General features: G+C 42.0%; 1 protein-coding gene across 14 annotated transcripts in view; it reads right to left on the reverse strand.

Moving 5' to 3' along the window:
• The window catches only part of LDB2 (LIM domain binding 2), a 375,417-nt gene that overhangs the window by 65,876 nt on the left and 291,161 nt on the right, over positions 1-18,380 (reverse strand). For all 14 annotated transcript variants that reach the window (XM_080796093.1, XM_080796085.1, XM_080796096.1 and 11 more), the window contains exons 4-5: positions 13,081-13,203; positions 10,189-10,272 (exon numbers count right to left, since the gene is read on the reverse strand). In XM_080796093.1, the coding sequence (XP_080652219.1) occupies positions 10,189-10,272; positions 13,081-13,203 (207 nt within the window). The remainder of the gene's footprint in view (positions 1-10,188; positions 10,273-13,080; positions 13,204-18,380) is intronic.

Genomic DNA, 18,380 nt, shown 5'->3' on the forward strand with positions numbered 1-18,380 from the left:
ATGAGAATTAAGCAGGACATGCATTGTGATGAGCACTGGGTGTTATATGCAACTAATGAATCGTTGAACACTACATTAAAAACTAATGGTATACTGTATGCTGGCTAACTGAACATAAAAAAAGAAGAAAAAATCCTTGGCAGGATTCCAAATGTTGACTCCGCCACATTCAATCACTCTCCTAGAGGCCACTACATGTCATTCTGTTGGGGCTCATTTTCCAAAGCTAACCACCCAATTCTTCCAGGCATTGGACTCTACTCCTTTGCTACCAGTAGAGGTTACATGCAGAGACCAATGTTCTTACAGTACAGTAATAACAACGAAAGTCTTCCTTCACGTGGGAAATTAGAGGTATGGGGTCAAAAACATTACTGTGAACCCCAGCTGCCTTCACATCCAGCTGATGATAACTGCTTATTTGAAGGGTTGGACTTATTCAACAACATCAACCAGAAGGTTATAAGTAGTATTGAAAATGCCCAGTGATAATGATTATACCTTTGTAATCACCTTTATACTGGGAAGAGGGTGCCAATAATATAGCAGGTGTCAGACTCCCTCTTGCCTCCTTCCTTGGCAGGTATTAATCAATTGCTTCTCTGTTTTCTGATCTATCACATGGCTTCAGAATATCGGCGTAGAATTCAGGCCATGACCAACACACAGGAGATGATAAATGGGATGAGGCTCCCTTGGCTTTCTAGCGTTGTAATTTAGAGTTAAATGTGCTTTTCACGTGTATTATCATTTCAGCCCTCACCTCTGATGATTCATGATGTACATAATCAGAAAACTGGGACTTCAAAGAATTAAGGCAGCTGGTGAATATCATACAAGAAGCAAGAGGTGAAAGTGAAAGCTGAACCCTGACCCACTGATCTCAGACAGCAAAAGGAGGGACTGGTATTTATTATGCTCCTTCTGAGTGCCAGGCTTTTATAAACCATAACTTGTCTAATCTTATAATTTGTGACATCCTGTGAGACATTCTTTCTGATTTCCAGATAAGGAAGTGGAGTTCAGAGAACTGGAACAACTTGTTCAAGGCCTTTACAGATAGTAAGGGGATGAGGATTTGAACCCACATTTCTCTGAATCCAAAGCACATTTATTTTTCTTAGCACATGGACTCCACAGTCCAACCTCTGCTTGTAGAAAGCACCACCCAGAGCAGGACATGGCAAAGGTGTTTGGAGGAAGGGTATTAATGACAGTGGCAACTTGAACATGATTTCATTGCTCGACATTTAGAGAAATGATTAAATAAACACTATGCTAGCACCACACTGGAATATTTGCCACTGTTATAAACGGATAATATGATGACTATGTAGAAACATGCAGAAGTGTTTACCAAATAACATTAAGAAATCATATGTATACTGATTACATTTATGCAGAAATTATGCATATGAATGGATAAACGGTAAGAGCAAACACAAAGAAAATATCTTTTGGCTGGGATATAGGATAATAAGATGTTTTAAAGTCATGTTAAGCATAATGCAGAAAAAAAAAAGTTTATGGATCTCAACATCAAGAAAATCTGGCCAAAGAAAATAGACAAAAATAATCAACCATGAGGGAATTTGTCTCCGAGATTTGAAAGAACACATTTCCAAAATAACGAAAAGGGCATAATGGCATTTAGAGTAAAAATTAAATACTGATTCAGAGCAAGTGGAAGTAGTGCTATTAGAATAAAAATTTCACAGCAGGAACTATGAGAATTTCAGGGGGAATTTTGCACACTAGAGAGATCTGGAGGCCACATGCCATGTTTTCCTTTCATTTCCTCAATGTTTCCAAATTTTCTGCTCTTTCCTTGTGAGGTTCTAGGTAGTGATGTTGAAAATCAATCACACACATTTTTCCCCCTAGATACTATTGGGCAAGTGAATTCATCTGAATTCTATTGTGTTTTGGGGGGCATTAGAGGGGGGAGGGTGTCATTTAAAATCTAGTTTCCATTTACCAAACTCCCCTCTAGCAACCATCCATTCTGGAGACATTGACTGGGTGCTGATTGCAATCTAGAGCTTGTGAGGCTCTAGAAGCACAAGGCAATCAATCAGTCTTCAGGCTGCTGTGTGTCTGTTGGAGGAGACAGGTGAGTGGAGTGATAGTTCTTACACAGGACCTACCAAGACCTAAGCAAGAGACCATGTGCACAGAGCTCCAGGAATAGTGGAGAGGAGCAGCTGCCCTGGTGGAGAGGCAGAGAGTCTCAGAGGAGGTGAGGGACAACTGAGTCCTGAAGGATGAGAAGGAGGTGGTCTGGTAATCCTGGATGGGAAGAGGAGGGTAAGAACAGTGTCCCAGACAGTGAGTGAAATAAAGTCCTATGGTACCAATGCATGAAGGCAACAGACACACAGCATAGACACACAGACACACCGGAGCTGCCAGTGGTTTGTGGGGATACAGGATGACATGTGAGATGAGGAAGGAATGTGGGGTGAGGCTGGGAAGCAGCAGGGGCCTAAGAGTGGAGGGCCTTGAGTGCCAAGGTCAGACAACGTGGTGAAGCAGACCAATCTGTTAGTGCACTGGTAACTGCAAACAGGCCAATTTAAGTCATATGCTGAGAACAAGGAGGAAGGGTATCCTCAAGGATATTGGGAGAGGAGGGAATTCTGGGATGCCCAGGTCCCCAGATGAGGGGCCAGCATGAACTGTAAATAGACCTACATGTTCCAATATCTTTAGCTCCTTGGGAAAAGGGTTATACCTTATCCATTCTTGTCAACACCTCACCCCCATCCCCTTTTGTGCCTGGTACATAATAGATGTCACCAAAATATCTCTTGGTTTAGATGACTGACTTAAAACTTAAAAACAAAACCAGAGTACCTTAAACACTCAAGGAGGGAGACAACTGTCAAAATCAATGTCTCCCTGCAGCATGTTAAGCATGTAAGGACCATTCCCTCTATTGTTGATAGGAGATAAATGAAAACAGCTCTTTCCACTCCTGGCATCCTGGAAGTTTGCATGCTGCAAGTTTTCTTTAAATGCTTAAAGCATGGGGGTTAAGTGTCTGCCTTCAACTCAGGTCATGATCCCAGGTTCTTGTGACTGAGCCCCAAATCCTTCTTCTTTTTCTTCCTCTACCTCTCCCCCTGCTTGTGCTCCCTCTCTTTCAAATAAATAAAATCTTTAACAAAAAAGAAAAGAAAAGAAAAGGAGTGCAACTCTTGATTTTGACTCAGATCATGATCTCAGGGTCATGAGATCAAGCCCGGCTTCAGGCTCCACACTCAGCATGGAGTCTACTTGACATTCTCTCTCTCCTTCTGCCCCTCCCCCTGCCTGGGTATATGCACGCTCTCTTCCTCTCTTTCAAATAAATAAATAAATAAATCTTAAAGCAAATTAAAAAATAAAAATAAACGCTTCAGGACATGGTTTCTGCCTACCCCCATTCTTTTTGTGGAATAGGAAATGAAATCAACATCAATTATTTCTCTTTCAATTTGAAAATTGAATTCGTTACAGCTACTTAAAAATAGAAAACAGTTACTGCATACAGTAAACATTTCCATGCAAGAAGTGCTTATAGGGAATTTGAAATGATGGCAATTTCCAGCCCTGAGTGAGAAAGGGCTTTCATTCTGATGAAATAAAAGGCAAGAATTAGGAAGAAGGACCAGGCTACTGGGTGTGTTGTCCCCAGGGGCTCTTCTCAGAAGCTCTGAGTGCAGGGGGCTCCAATGAATGACTCAACTTCCCGTGATCCTCACGAATGCACTTGACAAATGAGAGTTGGGACCTCCACATGCTTCCATCTCCCTAGAATCCAGAGGAGGGTATAATACCCCATTTTCCAGATAGGGAAAACTGAGGCTCAGAGTGGTCAAGTAAATTGTCCAGGATCACACAGCTAGCAAGTGGCTGAGTTCAAATACATAATCCTGTCTGTTTGGCCCCCAAACCCAAATGTCAGCATGAGGTATTTCCCTGACTATGCTGTGTTCTTACTGGAACAAGAAGACTCACTCTAGAACCATGCCACTCAGCTCAGCTACACATTTTGGGCCATAACACCTACTTTGTGTGGGTACCTAAAGCAAACTTAAAATTTACATTCCAGCCATGGACACTGCCTAGAGTTCCCCAAACTCAACAGCTTTCTCCATCCCTCTCTGTTACCACCTGTGGTGGACCCTCCATCTAGTCTACCTGGGACCATCTACTTGTCATTCAGAATCAATGCATCTCCTCGTTGAAGGCATTGAGCTCCCTTATCTACCCTCTAACAACCTCTGCCCTTTTTGTGCTTGGACTCAGGCTGTGAGATCAAATCCCTACTCTGCCACTTACTAGCTCTGTGGCTTTAAAAAGCTACTTCTCTGTGTCTCAGTTTCCTCCCCTTAAAAATAGGACTAAAAAGAGTCTCTGGAACCCTCTTACACTGTTGGTGGGAATGCAAGTTTGTACAGCCACTTTGGGAAACAGTGTGGAGATTCCTTAAGAAATTACAGAGTTACCCTATGACCCTGCAATTGCACTACTTGGTATTTACCCCAAAGATACAGATGTAGTGAAAAGAAGGGCCATCTGTACCCCATTGTTCATAGCAGCAATGGCTACAGTCACTAAACTGTGGAAAGAACCCAGATGCCCTTCAACGGTTGAATGGATAAAGAAGGAATGGTCCATATATACTATGGAGTATTATACCTCCATCAGAAAGGATGAATACCCAACTTTTGTATCAACATGGACGGGACTGGAAGAGATTATGCTGAGTGAAATAAGCCAAGCAGAGAGAGTCAATTATATGGTTTCACTTACTTGTGGAGCATAAGGAATAACATGGAGGACATGGGGAGATGGAGAGGAGAAGGGAGTTGGGGGGAAATGGAAGGGGAGACGAACCATGAGAGACTGTGGACTCTGAGAAACAAACTGACGGTTTTGAAGGGGAGGGTGGTGGGAGGTTGGGTGAGGCTGGTGGTGGGTATTATGGAGGGCACATACTGCATGGAGCACTGGGTATGGTGCATAAACAATGAATTCTGGAACACTGAAAAGAAATAAAAAAAATTTTTTTTAAATTAAAAAAAAGTCTCTGGTTCATAAGGTTGTTGTGAGCATCACAAAAAGAAAAAAAAAAAAAAAAGCCTTCCTGCCAAGTACCTAGCAACAGTACCTGGTACCTAGTAAGTGCTCAATAAATGTTAGTGACTACATTGATCACTGTACCCGGGACAGATTTCTCAACCAGTACAAATTTGGTTTTCTTTGGTACCTGATGTACAGTGACGTCCTTGAAAGTTGTGGAGACCTGGCACAAAGAAGGCGTCTAACAGATGCTTGCGGAGTGAACAATGAATAGTGAACAATGAACAGTGGATCTGGTGGAAGCGACAAGGTTGCACAACCAGGTTTCATTGACTTAGATGCCCTGATACTATCAAGCCGCACCCTGCCTTCCTATGGTGGCTGGACCGGATCTTTTTCTAAAATGCCAGGGCACAACAGGACTTGCTGCTTTCCAGCAAACGTGCCAAAGGATGTGTTTCCGAATTCCTAGCTCCTTGTCCCCATTCCTAGGTCTCTAGTTTCCTCCCTAGAATGCACTGACTGAAGGGTGCCATCACCCTGTCCTGGGAAACAACCTTCCTCCCTAGGAGTCGGTGGACACGTTTTGTGAAATGTCTCACCCAGTTTCTGGGAGTGCCTGATAGCCACAACGCAATGACCCCTCCCCCTGCAGGCCTGTCCCCAGCCTCAGCCCGGACAACTACCACGGGGACGCTCAACCAGCCAGCCCTGTTCTGCCAGAGGTCCATGAGGCAGGAAGTGGGACCACATCTCATCAGAGCCCCATCCCTGCTCGGCGACCACCAGCTGCTGCTCCACTGGGAACGGAGAGCCAGCCGCTGCCACACCTCTCAGCACAGAGCACCTCCAGCCTTATTATGCTGGGAGGAGACAGGAGGCAATGGCAGGCAATTTGACAACTCAAATCAAATGATAGCATCTGTTCTGTTGTCACTTCCAAAGCATCAGGTCACCAGAGTCCCTTCCAAAGTGCTGCCAGGCGTCCGAGTACGGAGCCATCACCGGCATTCGCAAGCTCAAAAGGCATCCATCGTGTTTCACTTGCTCCTTCCTCGAGGGAGGAGCCACCCCCGTGAGCTCTGCAGAGCCCCCGACTGCAGACCTCCACGAGTAGGATTTAGAATTTCACAGTAGTGGGAGAACTTGTTTGGGAAAAGCTAGATGACTGAAATTGCTTACTTTCTGTACTGCTTAACTTTGTTACATGAAAGACACAGCATATTGAAATTTCAGATGTCTGGAGCATTTAAAATCTCTAGCTCTCCTTTCCAAAGCAGGATGCATTGATTTAAAGAAAACTCTTCTGCTATTTAGAAGGCCTTGGATTAATATTTGTCAACACATGTGTCTGACCTCTTTTTCTGATCTGGGCATAGTTTTGAAGCTCCTCATTAACTAAACAATACCTCAAATAACCCCCTGAGGCTGGAGGCAAAGGCCTGGCTCCTCAGAAGAATGGGAGAGTTCTAGGTTTTTGTTTTGTTTTGTTTTGTTTAAGATTTTATTTATTTATTTGAGAGAGAGGTAGAATGAGAGAGAACATAAGGGGGGAGGGTCAGAGGGAGAAGCAGGCTCCTGGCTAAGCAGGGAGCCTGATGCAGGACTCAATTCCAGGACTCAAAGATCATGACCTGAGCCAAAGGCAGTCATATAACCAACTCAGCCACCCAGGCACCCAGCTCCAGATTTTAAAGCAGTTTTATAAATGAATGCACTGGGTGATTGCTCAGCTGTCTTATGAATATCAGTTGGTTAAGAGCACTAAGGAAATCTTTGATCCCAGTTCTAATCTAAAAAAACTTTGTTTTTCATTCTTACTAACAACTAACCAGGCCAGGTCTCATCATGGAAATGCCCGTCTGTATGGTTTTGGGAACTGAGTGTGAGGCTCTGTTCAGCCTTGACTTGCCAAGTGGCTCACAACTACCCATAGTTATTTCTAGGAGGGGTGCCTTCTATCTGGAGACCAGGGGACCCCTCCTGGCCTCCCACAGAGCCCTGTAGGCCCTTCCTTGTCACCACACCTCACAGGAACTGTGGCTGACCACAATTCGCTGGCCTCCCCCAGCCCTGGAAAGGGCCACATCTTCTCCACGATGAAGGTCCCACACCCAGCACAAGGCCAGGAAGACAGAATGGGCTCGATGAAAGAGTCCTGATGAATAAGTGATGGAGGGAGTGAAGAAAGGAAGGAGTGGAGCCAGGAAGGGCAAGCAGCTGCTGAGCCAGGATACATGAGCAGAGGAAGTAAAAGGGTGTTGAGTGGACCCAGAGCAAGAGAAGACAACCAGATGCCATGTTGCTCTCCATGGTTCCAGTATGAACAACAATGATGGACAAATAGTGGGTGCTCAATCAACCATGCCAGTGAACACTAACTGGGTGCTTTCTGTCTACAGACCTTGTGCTAAGCCGTTTACATGGATTGTCCCACTCAATCTGCACTTGAAACCCTACAAGGAGCTGTCATTAGTTTGGCAAAGTGGATTAAGGCTCCAGTGAGAGATGACACAGACTCCCCTGTCAAGGCAGGAGAGACACAGTCCAATTTCTGTCAATATCATTGTTCTCCCTTCCTCCTAGAAAGGCAGCAGAGATCTTCATGAAGCTCATGGATTCTAGAGCCACACTGCCTGAGTTCAAGTCCCAGCCCAGCCATTCCATGGTAGAAGGCTGGGTGACTGAGTTTACTTACTTGCACTCTCCACGCCCGGTTCTCTCACACAAATGGTGCTAGTGCACAGGGACCATTGTGAAGACTAGTGAAGTCAGGACATGTGTAAGAGCTACATTTAAGTGGTAGCCTTTGAAACATGATTCCATATTGTGCAAACCCACACACGTCTTCCTCCTGTTGCTGTTGGGAGAGGGGGTTAGTGCCAGTCCCTGCCTCTTCCCCCTCTTTGCAAGTACGATCTTCTCAGTTTTTGTGGGTTAAAAGCAGAGAATTTTAGAACGTGGGAGCCAGGTGGGCCTTGTTGATCCCAAGGTAAAAGTCAACATTTAACTGATGATGATAATAAGAAGAGCTAGGGAAAGGGGAAGAAGGAAATTTAGCATTTATTGATCTATGTTAAATGCAGCTAAAAGACATAATAGTGAATCTGTCCAGATTTCACCAGAGGGTGAGTGACCAAGTCTAGGATAGAATCCAAAGTTCCAGATTCCGATGTGGGGTTAGCTGAGGACACACAGTATGAAACCTCTTTATCTGCCTGAAGAGAGGCATCTTCAGATGGTTTAAAAGAACCACTCAGGGTCTCTAACAAGATGAAATGCCTCCACTGGTGCAGTGGAGGGCAGCCTTCTGAATTTCTGTGGCTAGAGCATGCCACAGACCTCCACTTTCCCAGGCCTTGCTACCCACTCCCACTACACCAGTGGTGCCATGGGGGCCCCTCTAAAGGTAGAACCTGGGAGTATGGAAGAACCTAGCTCTATCTACCCTGCCTGTCTACCCACCCTCCTGGGCAGTCTCTGGTTTCCCTCTGAGTGGGAACCATAGAACCATTACTAGAGAGCAACCTGGTTCAGGGCTGCCAAAATGGGGGTGGTGATGGGGCAAAGTAGAGGGTGGCAGGAGCAAAGCTGATTCCAGCTCTTGCTGTGCCTATATTTGGACCTAGGGGATCTAGGCTGGATAGAAAACAGCTTTTTTCCCTCTACTCAGGAGGAGGATACTACCATGCTCATATTTAATCTTTTCAGAAGCTCCTGGCGTGGTAGCCCAGCCAGCCAGCTGTTCCAAGACCTGGTTCATAAGTTACTTCCCCTCCCGCCTCTCCTGGCTTCTCGCTCCATGTCCCAGCATCATTCACGTGCTTGGAATTCCATCTCGTAATCCAGACCCTTTCTTTTCCCTCTAATGTGAATGTCCTTCTTGACCCCTTCCTGGATTTACCTTTATTCATTCTTTCACACTCAAGTTAGGCATAATGTCTTCCATAAAGCTTCTCTGATGTATTCTTCTAAGAGGTCTCCATTTTGTACTCCCATAATTCCACTTGAAAATTTCAACCAGGATTATTTACCATTTTGTTTATAATGTTCTCTCTACGGGTCTGGCCCTCATAGGAGTGGGTTTCTTGATGGCAGATACCATGACTTTTGTCTTTGAATCTTCATTCTCTAGCCTAGGACCTGGCACATTGCCATGAGTGCGTTACTTGGAAGACTTTGTTCAAATCATTCTTAATTCACTAAAGAGAAAGTCCAGCCAAAGTACTTCAGCATTTAGACATACACAAAATGACTGATTACAGAGGGTTAGGAACACAAAGCAAAATTCACAGACCGACACAGTGCTTAGGGATCAAGAAAAAAGAGCATAAACTCCATGATGGCTAGGGGGCTGGAGAAGTGGCAGCACAATGACAAAGAGGGAGTTTTGGAGAGGCAAAGGAATGTGAAGTGCACCCACTGACTTCTTGTACAGTCTGGAAGACAATGCTTGCTTTATGAAGGAAACCATATCCTCTACCTGCAACAAGATGACTGCAATTCTACACCACAAACCGGAGTGACAAGTGTTTCTGTTTTAGACCAAATACAGAAGCCATAGTTACTATGTAGGCAGAGAATTTTGCCTAACTCTTAATTTTTAAAGATCAAAACTGACTTTATATCCAACCCAGAAAATCTGTTCCATGTTACACAGAGAGTCCCTTAGAAGACTTAGAAATATCTGTGTTCCACCATTGAGCTGAACTTCAGGGGACACTCTCTGGAGGGCACACTGAGTCTACTCAGGGACACTCCCTGGATGAAGACACAGAAGCAGTGAACACAATCGTACATCAGAAACTTGAGACAACCAAGAGGGGCAGAGTGCCAAAACACTGTATGAGCAGACATCGCTGGCCTTTGAATAATTAACTCCAAGAGTCATACAAACAGAGAGAGGAAATTCAACTTTGACAAAGTCTAGGTTTGCTGCTTTGTTAATTAAACCCCGTCCTCCATTGAAAACACACTCACAAACATACACACACGGCAGTGTAAGACACATGTATTGTGCTCTATTACCTCATTTTAACTTCTTGGTTCAAGATACATATACACCTCTAAAGCACTTTTCAAATTCACCAGGAAATGTAATCATCCCATTGGTCTTACCCTGAGGTAGTTGAGGGTGAAATTTGTTAGTCCCATCCTAGTGATGTTTTTGGACAGCTGATCCAGGACCTGAGGATCTTGTGCCTAAACAAGAAAAAACCATATATTTTATCTCTGTAAGATGGTGCCAAGAAAGTCTCAAACTGGGCTACGGTTGCTAAAAAATGCAATCTCAACACTGTCAGTTTGTCTCAGAGGGGAGGTTGCTGAAGGTAATTTAATTTACATTTTGAAGACACTTGCATATAATGGCTCAAGGACATTTTTGGATCAATGATGCAAGATCTGTTGCCAGGTAGAACCAAAATGAATCAGGCATGCTTTTAGTCCTTGGGAGAAACAACCTTACTTCCTCTGTGAGAGGCCCCCGTGTCTTCAGAAGGAGGGTCATTAAGCTCTGTCAGGACAATGCCAAGTCTCTGGCACTCAGCAGAGAAGGCAGGGTCCATCTCTGAATTTGGTAGAGCCAGGCTTTAGGACTGGCCTTTGTTTTCAGTTGTGATAGTGTTGTGTTTGACAGCTTGGAGTCCAAGACTATATCTGAAAACTTTACCACTTGTATGAAATTTATATATATATATACACATATATATTAATTAATATATAATTAATTATAATTAATTAATATATAATATATAATTATATATATTATATAATATATATAAATAATATATATAATATATAATTAATATATATATATATATTAAACTGTGTCTGAAATAGATGGTCTCAACAATTTTCATCCTATAGTACTGTAAGGGTAAGCAACACCTTTTCCAAAATATCTGCCACATTTAAAAGAGGGATGTAATGTTCCATGGGTAACCCCAAATGTTCCATGGGCTACCCCAAATGTTCTGGTGGGCTACAAAAAAAAAAATGAAATTTCTTTCTGGGTTTCATTGTGAGATGAGTCTCTTGGTTGACACTCTTCCTTTCTATTTGTCTTTCCTTCTTCACTGGCAGACACAAACTGGAGCTAAACAGAGAGAGACTCAGTAAATATTCTTTTGTCTTCATGCCTGTAGTCATGAGACTACACAAGTTCCTCTAACACTTTAATTCATTATTTCCTGTACTTAGTTTTTCTCATAGTCATGCCACCAGTTGGCTTTGTGCATTTCAGCAAAAACCCGAAAGTCAGAGAAAATAGTTGGAGGTTGTGACTTCTCACATCAGTTTCTGAGAAGGGGATTCTCTGTGGACACAGAGCCAGTATTTATGGAAGCCCTGCCATGTGCCAGAAAGAGCTGGTTCTATAGATAGTCATCAGGTAGTAGTCACAAACATCATACGCATCAAATTTGCAGACAGGAGACAGGATATAATAATAAATGAAAGGAAGGACATTACTGCTGCCAAAGCTGCTAAAAGCCAGTCACCGCTACTTGAAGAGGACCTATTATGTGCCAGGCACTGTTTTACGTTCTTTACATGCATTAACTCTTAATCTTCAAACCAGTCCTCTGAGGCAGACTCTATACCCATTTTATAGATGAAGAACTGGAAACACAGAGATGCCATGTCACTTGCCCAAGGTCACAGGAACAGGCATACACATGTATGTGATCTCATTCTAGGGTCCAGGCTCCCGACCACTACCTTCTGCTGCCTTTTGGTCTCTTTTGAGAACACTAAGAGTGGCTACTCTGGGCTCCTTCAGTGGGATTAGAGGATGTGTACTGGGCTTTCAAAGTGGAGAAGAACTTGGGGGTATGGATAAGCAGAAAGATTGGAGCAGGGGAGTGGGGTGCCACAGCAGGAAGCACAAGGTCAATGGGAAGGGGAGAGATTGGGTTTAACCAATTGGGAAGAGAGGGTCGAGGACAAAACCCAGGGAGACAGAGTGGAATTGGATAGTCCGGAAACAGATGGCTCATCAGCCTGGGTTTTGGAGTCTGTACCAGCTGAGTTGAAATCTTGATTTGCCACGTTCATGCTGAGAAACATGGAGCAACATATCAAGCCTGAGTCTTGGTTTTCTCACTTCTAAAGCAGGGATAATGATTCTGCACCTCCCTGGGTTACTGGGAAGGTTAAATAGAATGTGTACATATGCTTAGCACAAGACCTGGCATAGCAAACACCTAGAAAATACTAGCTACTCTTATTGTATTCTCTTTTGATTGTACAGGGTCTTAAAAATCAGGCTCATTAAGTCTGATTTTGCTCCAAAGCTTTTTCACAGAAACTGCTGCATCATGCATTATGGAAGAGGGATTTATTTAAGTCAATGCGTTTGACGCCTTCTTCAGGGACTGCACTCAGCTAGTGCTTACCAAGTCTTACCTCTAAAACATATCTCCAGATTGGCATCAGATTTGGCCATGCACCTAGTTGGTGCTCAATAAATGTGATGTGATTTGTGGTCAAGTGAAACAGAGCGAACCCCAGACTGCTCGCTTCATCCCAAAACTATGGTTAGAAATGCTGTAGACACAGATCTGAGCTACCTGAGCCCTACTTCTTGTCAGATGGTTCGAATCAAAACTGGAAACTTGTTTTCCTTACCTTACTTCTTGTTTTATTTGCTTCTCCACTTATACATAAAAGGTTTAATAGCCCAGGCAGAGCAATACTTGATAATGATTCAGTGGAATTTAAGAGAAGTACAAACTGTTTATTGAGGTAACCTTAGTTTGGAGTTTAAAATAATAAAATATCAAAAAAAAAAAAAAAAAAGATCTCACAGTGCACCAAACTCAGAAACAAAGAGGGGAAAGGGGGCCTGTAGAATAAAATAGTTGAGAGGAAAACTCAAACTGAGTTCATTACCCAACATGTGAAGACTGTTGGTGTTCTTTCAGAGAGAGAGAACTGTACTTTTCCTCCTTGAGTAAATGGGGTGGAAAGGGGGAAGGAAGGAGAGTAAAATAGTGCTGAATTACTTACATGCATGGCTAGAATGCTCCTTGGGACTAACTCTCTGTATTGTCTAATGGTAAAGTGCCATGTTTTTATTCTCATGAGATCATCAAAGGTGAACTCCAAGATCAGTCTGCCTTCTGTACACACCTAGAAGCGACAAACAACACACTCATTTGCTGTGCACTTTGTCAATGCCACATTTTTGTAACTCACACGTCAGCTGCTCAGCGTGGCCTCCCTGACTGTCCTCGGACAGCGCTGAATCTTGGCAAGGATGTGACACCAGTGCTTTATGCACGGCATACTGAGACAAGTGTGAGCTCCTGGATCCATGGGTTCCAAAGACAAGACAGCTGCTTACTCGCCATGAGCTACTAGTAACTTGACTGGTTGCTGCCAAAACTCCATGAGCCTCTTTCCTCATTTGCAAATATGGGAACAAAACCTATATTATTGCAGCATTATGTCAAAAACGCCTGGCACACAGTGTGTCCTCGCAAAAATCATACTCTCCTGCTTTCTTATCTTCTCTGTTTTCATCATCTCTCTATCATCGGAGCTTGAAATCTTGTTCTAATCGTGGTACCCCTACTCTGGGAGAAAGTACCTAATAAAATAATTCATGCTTAAGTGGGACTTACTACAAGGTTATCCAAATAGAGGAAGTTTTCATTTTCAGGGACAAATTCCGGGGGGACAATGTGTAACCCAAGGCAGCTGGGATCAGTTATTGGCATGTGAGAAATAGAGGCATGCTTAGAGTATCTTCCTTCAATCACATTCTATCAGCAGTGACAAATTTTGCTTGCATAAAAGGCCAAGCTTTGGGGGAAGGGGTGATATCTTTCTAAGAAAAATATGTATTATTAAAGAAACATAGAATTTATGAGGCTCTCTTCCTTGACAGGGTGATCATTTTTTTCTTCTTTTGATATTCAGATCATTTTTAGCATGTAGTTCCTATTTAATTTACCTATCTTATTTCACCGTTAATGACTTTGAAATCGGAGAAAATGTTAGGCAATCGGACACCACGGATCTTATTTCAACTAAAAAATAGGAAGTAGTGGGAGCATATTGGTCCAATTTAAATAGTTACAACCAATCATTCAGTTCATGTTTGCTTTGGAGTAGACAGAGGCTTTGACATCAGAAAGTACTAGATGCACACACTAACTCTACTTTTTACTTATTTTGGAACTTTGAGAAAACCAAGTAAATTCCCTAAGTTCCCGTTTCCTCATCTGTAAGATGAGGGTAGTACTACCCTTCTGTAGGGTTGCTGGGTAAATATATGAATGATATTGTATGTGTAGATTGCCTGGTATTATACATGGCACGTAGTAGGATGGCAGCAAATGATAGCTCTAAAGATAAAAAGAATGCAACCCAAAAATGCAGAACCCCACCACTAGTGGTCATCATAATGTGCTCTCTGAGACCCAGGGATCCAAGGAGGTGTCTCAGGGGCTCTGCTGGGAAGAGTTTGGCCCCTATATAGACCATGTGATCTCCACCCATTTTCTCGATTCGACCAGAGCAGCTTCAGTTTCATCCTTTCAAGGTATTGGACTTCTGATCGAGTTTTTTGGAGAAATGTTTCCTATGCTAAAAGCAAATATACACAATTTTGGAAATCAATGCACTACACAAGTTTTAAAAATCATAAATAACTATTAACTCACTTGGAGAGTATGCTCATTTCTAAAACTATAGTCCATGAAGATAATTAACAATTTATTTCAACCTTTTTGAGATATTAATAACCACTTCTTTCTTTGGGAATTTAATACAGAAGGCCACCATTTATTGAGTTCCAACTCTGTCCTAGGCAGTGGGCTGTGTGCTTTCTATTTATTCTAATTTAAAGTAGTATTTTCTTTATTATTTTTTAAATGATTTTTTTAATTAAAAAAAATTTTTAGAGAGAGAGGAAATGTGTGAGTGGAAGAGGGGGAGGGGCAGAGAAGGAGTTGAGAGAATCTTAAGCAGGTTCCATGCCCAGCATGGAGCCCAGTGGGGAGACTCAATTGCAAGACCCTGAGATTATGACCTGAGCCAAAATCAAGAGTCTGATGCTTAACTGACTGAGCCACCGAGGTGCCCCAGTAATATTTTCTTTGAACAAGCCAAATACCAGTACAAGGAGTGTTAGTAACATGTGTTGCAAGGGCACTACTTAAGAAAGATGCTATTGATGTCCACCATTTTCTTTTTTTCAAAGGTCTCAGAAGCACTGTAGGGTAATTATTGATAATTGGGTGAAGACCTTCAGGTCAGACTCCACTAGCAGAATCCATGGGTAATTTTAGGCATTTAGACACCTTGTCCTAAACCTCTTCGATTGAGTGGTCTTCAGAGCTTCCTTCCTGGCATCTTAGCCATGAGTGTTGTGCACTTGGAAATGGGGGAAGACTTTCTAGAACAAACCACTCCTCTAGAACATCCTTAGCATTGGAATTAATTCACCAAGGTTTTCAAAGGGGTTGCATGGAGATTAAGCTACACAATTCCCCCCAGGGAGTTAGTATGACAGAAGCCACCTGCAGCGAAAGCTTTCACAAAACGGAGGTGACTGCAGTCATCCAGTGACAGTTGAAATGTCTTGACAGTAGAGGACAAGGATATTTGGATGCTATAATCCTTTTTTTTTTTTAAAGAAGGGGGATTATTAGATGTTTAAATAAATATTAGCCCAGTTAAATGTCATGCTTTTTTCTTATCTAATCTATTTATTTTGTGTTTGTGAACCACAAACCCAAGACAGATGGAGGTTCTACTGGAATAGAATTCCATAATAAGAAGGCATAGATGGAGTCCTTCTGATGAGGTACTCAACTGGAGGATCTGGAAATTCAGGTTAAATTGTATTCTCTGTTTATCGTGACAGAGCAAACCAGTTGAGGACACTTCTTGCCTTTAAACTGTCATGGGCCTACAAAAGGGAAAACTGCAACAAGCCTTGGGCTCCTCCTTTGTAAGCCCAAACCAAGAAATCAGCCCTATCCAGAGCATATCACGTGCAAGAGAGGAATCCTTAAAATTGAATCTGAGTTGACTGTGAAAATTAAATGACTTCCTTGAATGGAAGAACAGAGGAGAATTTGGTCACTCTTGTTCTCCCTCAAGGTAGTTTTTTTTACCCATGGCCTTCTCCCAAGCCCTAATCGGCCTCCCTGCTTCCTGCCCCCATCATGGAAGTTAAAGGAAACTAAAGGCCTTGTGATTTATTCAACATGCAAAAATCAGCAAATGGAATAGAGGCACCTAAGATGGGGGGAAAAAAAAATTTATATATATGTGTGTGTGTGTGTGTGTGTGTGTGTGTGTGTGTGTATATATATTCCTTGTCTGGAAATGGTAAAAAAAAAAAAAAGACAGTTTATAAAGGAGAATTAATATTTTCTCTTTTCAGAGAAATTCTGTGCATTCCTCTTAATCAATACAATTAATGTAGCTTTTATCTAAAGTTGGCCCTTTTTTTTTAAAGCTGCCTTTCACTTGGAATCCAAAATCAAAAGGGTCCCCAATTAAGAAAACATTTTCTGTTGTGCTGAATTCATGTTACCGTACTGTGAGCTCTGACATTTTGTTTCTGTGGTAACCAAAATCAGCTGATTAGTTGGCATGGCAACAGAAAAGATGTAATCCCAGCAGACACACTCTAATCAATGCCCCCAGCACAGATGGTCTCCGGAGGATCAACAAGAAAGAGGCTGGCAGGCATTCAGCGGATCACGTGCTAGCTTGAGACTAGGCCAGGAACAAGAGAACTAAAAAAGAACATTTCTCAAACTAACCGGTAGCTTTTTAACCCTTTTCTTTCTCTGACTAATTGTAAAGCAATGTTGACCATGCTGTTGTAGAATACAAATGATTTTCATAGACCTGTTATGAAAGAAAATGTGCTTTTTAAGTAGAAGTGTTTACTTAGTTTTCTTGGTGTTTATGTATGAAATACTGCTTTCAAATTAACAATTGCATAAAGCTCATTGTATTTTATTTAGAAATACTGCATATGTAAATGCATATGTATACATATATGAAAGCAATATGATCATTGATATTATACTAATTCAACTGGAGTTGGGATAAGGGTAGAAATGGATAAATCCTGGACTATAATGTTGCAGACAGGCTAAGATAGGAATGATGTCAAAGACATGAATGAGCATTCATATAGGGAAAGTGGCTGAGGCACTTTCAGGGTACTTTCCTATAGTCATAAATAATTGTGTAATAAATAATTGAGATCAGAGAAAACATAAAGCCATGTTTACAGAGTGATAAGGGTGTTTGGTAATGGCTGTAACTATGACATTAGTTTGTAAAATCTAAAAGTAGCCCAATGTGTACCCCAGGGAGGCTCCTCTCAGCATCTGTCAGTATTCACACCCTCAAATATAATTCAAGGGTCTTAGATTCTGAAAACCTTGGTGATTGCTCTTCAGATTATTAAACCTTGTTTTCAATTTGATTCAAAATTGAATACAGAAAAGGAAGGCTTCATAATGTGTGTTTTAAAACTCTAATTACATATTTATCCATAATCTATAGTGTTCCTAGGATCAGGAAATTGCAAAATGTGCACTATACTCCTGAGGAATATTAAATATTACCGTTGATTAGGACTGCGGCTGATATTTGATTCACCAGTTGACCAAATTTTCATAAAAGCAACTCAGAACCACTGGGTCAAACGCTATTTGGGGAATTAGAGTGTATTGATAGTATAAATTAGAACAATGTGATGTGCCTGTACATAATGTGCTAAAGTAATTCCATGTACAGTGGGGCTCCCCTTTAAAAATAAAGCAGCAGCTCCCAGACTACATTTTTCTTTGTGCTACTGAAAGGTCATTAGCTCACTGTTTTATACTAAATACTCACATTATTTTATTACATGAAGATGGGTTATTTTTAATTAATATAAGAACAAAAGAAAAATTGGAAGGATTCTTTGGATAGTATAATAATCACCAAGGGTGGGGGGGAGAAAAAAAAGTAAAAAGAAAAAAATGAATGCTTTAGAATTTTCTAAAAATAAATGTGCATAATTAGCATCTGGACTAAGTCCACATAGCTAAGCTGCATTTCCCAGAAAGTGATATTTTTCATCACAGTACGGAAATATTCATTACAAGAGTTGGTATATGTACTGCCATGGAGTAGAGGGAGAGGTGACCTAAATAACTGAAGTTTGGGGTGAAAGATCTGAGTTCAGGAGGAGGTTGTTCTGGTCTTCCCCATGGCCATCTGAGAGGGAAGCATTCCTGGGTGAGGAAACACTGCAACCAAGGGAAACCTTAGCTTCTTGATTTGAG

Source organism: Martes martes (assembly GCF_963455335.1).
Source record: "Martes martes genome assembly, chromosome: 2".
Taxonomy (NCBI): domain Eukaryota; kingdom Metazoa; phylum Chordata; class Mammalia; order Carnivora; family Mustelidae; genus Martes; species Martes martes.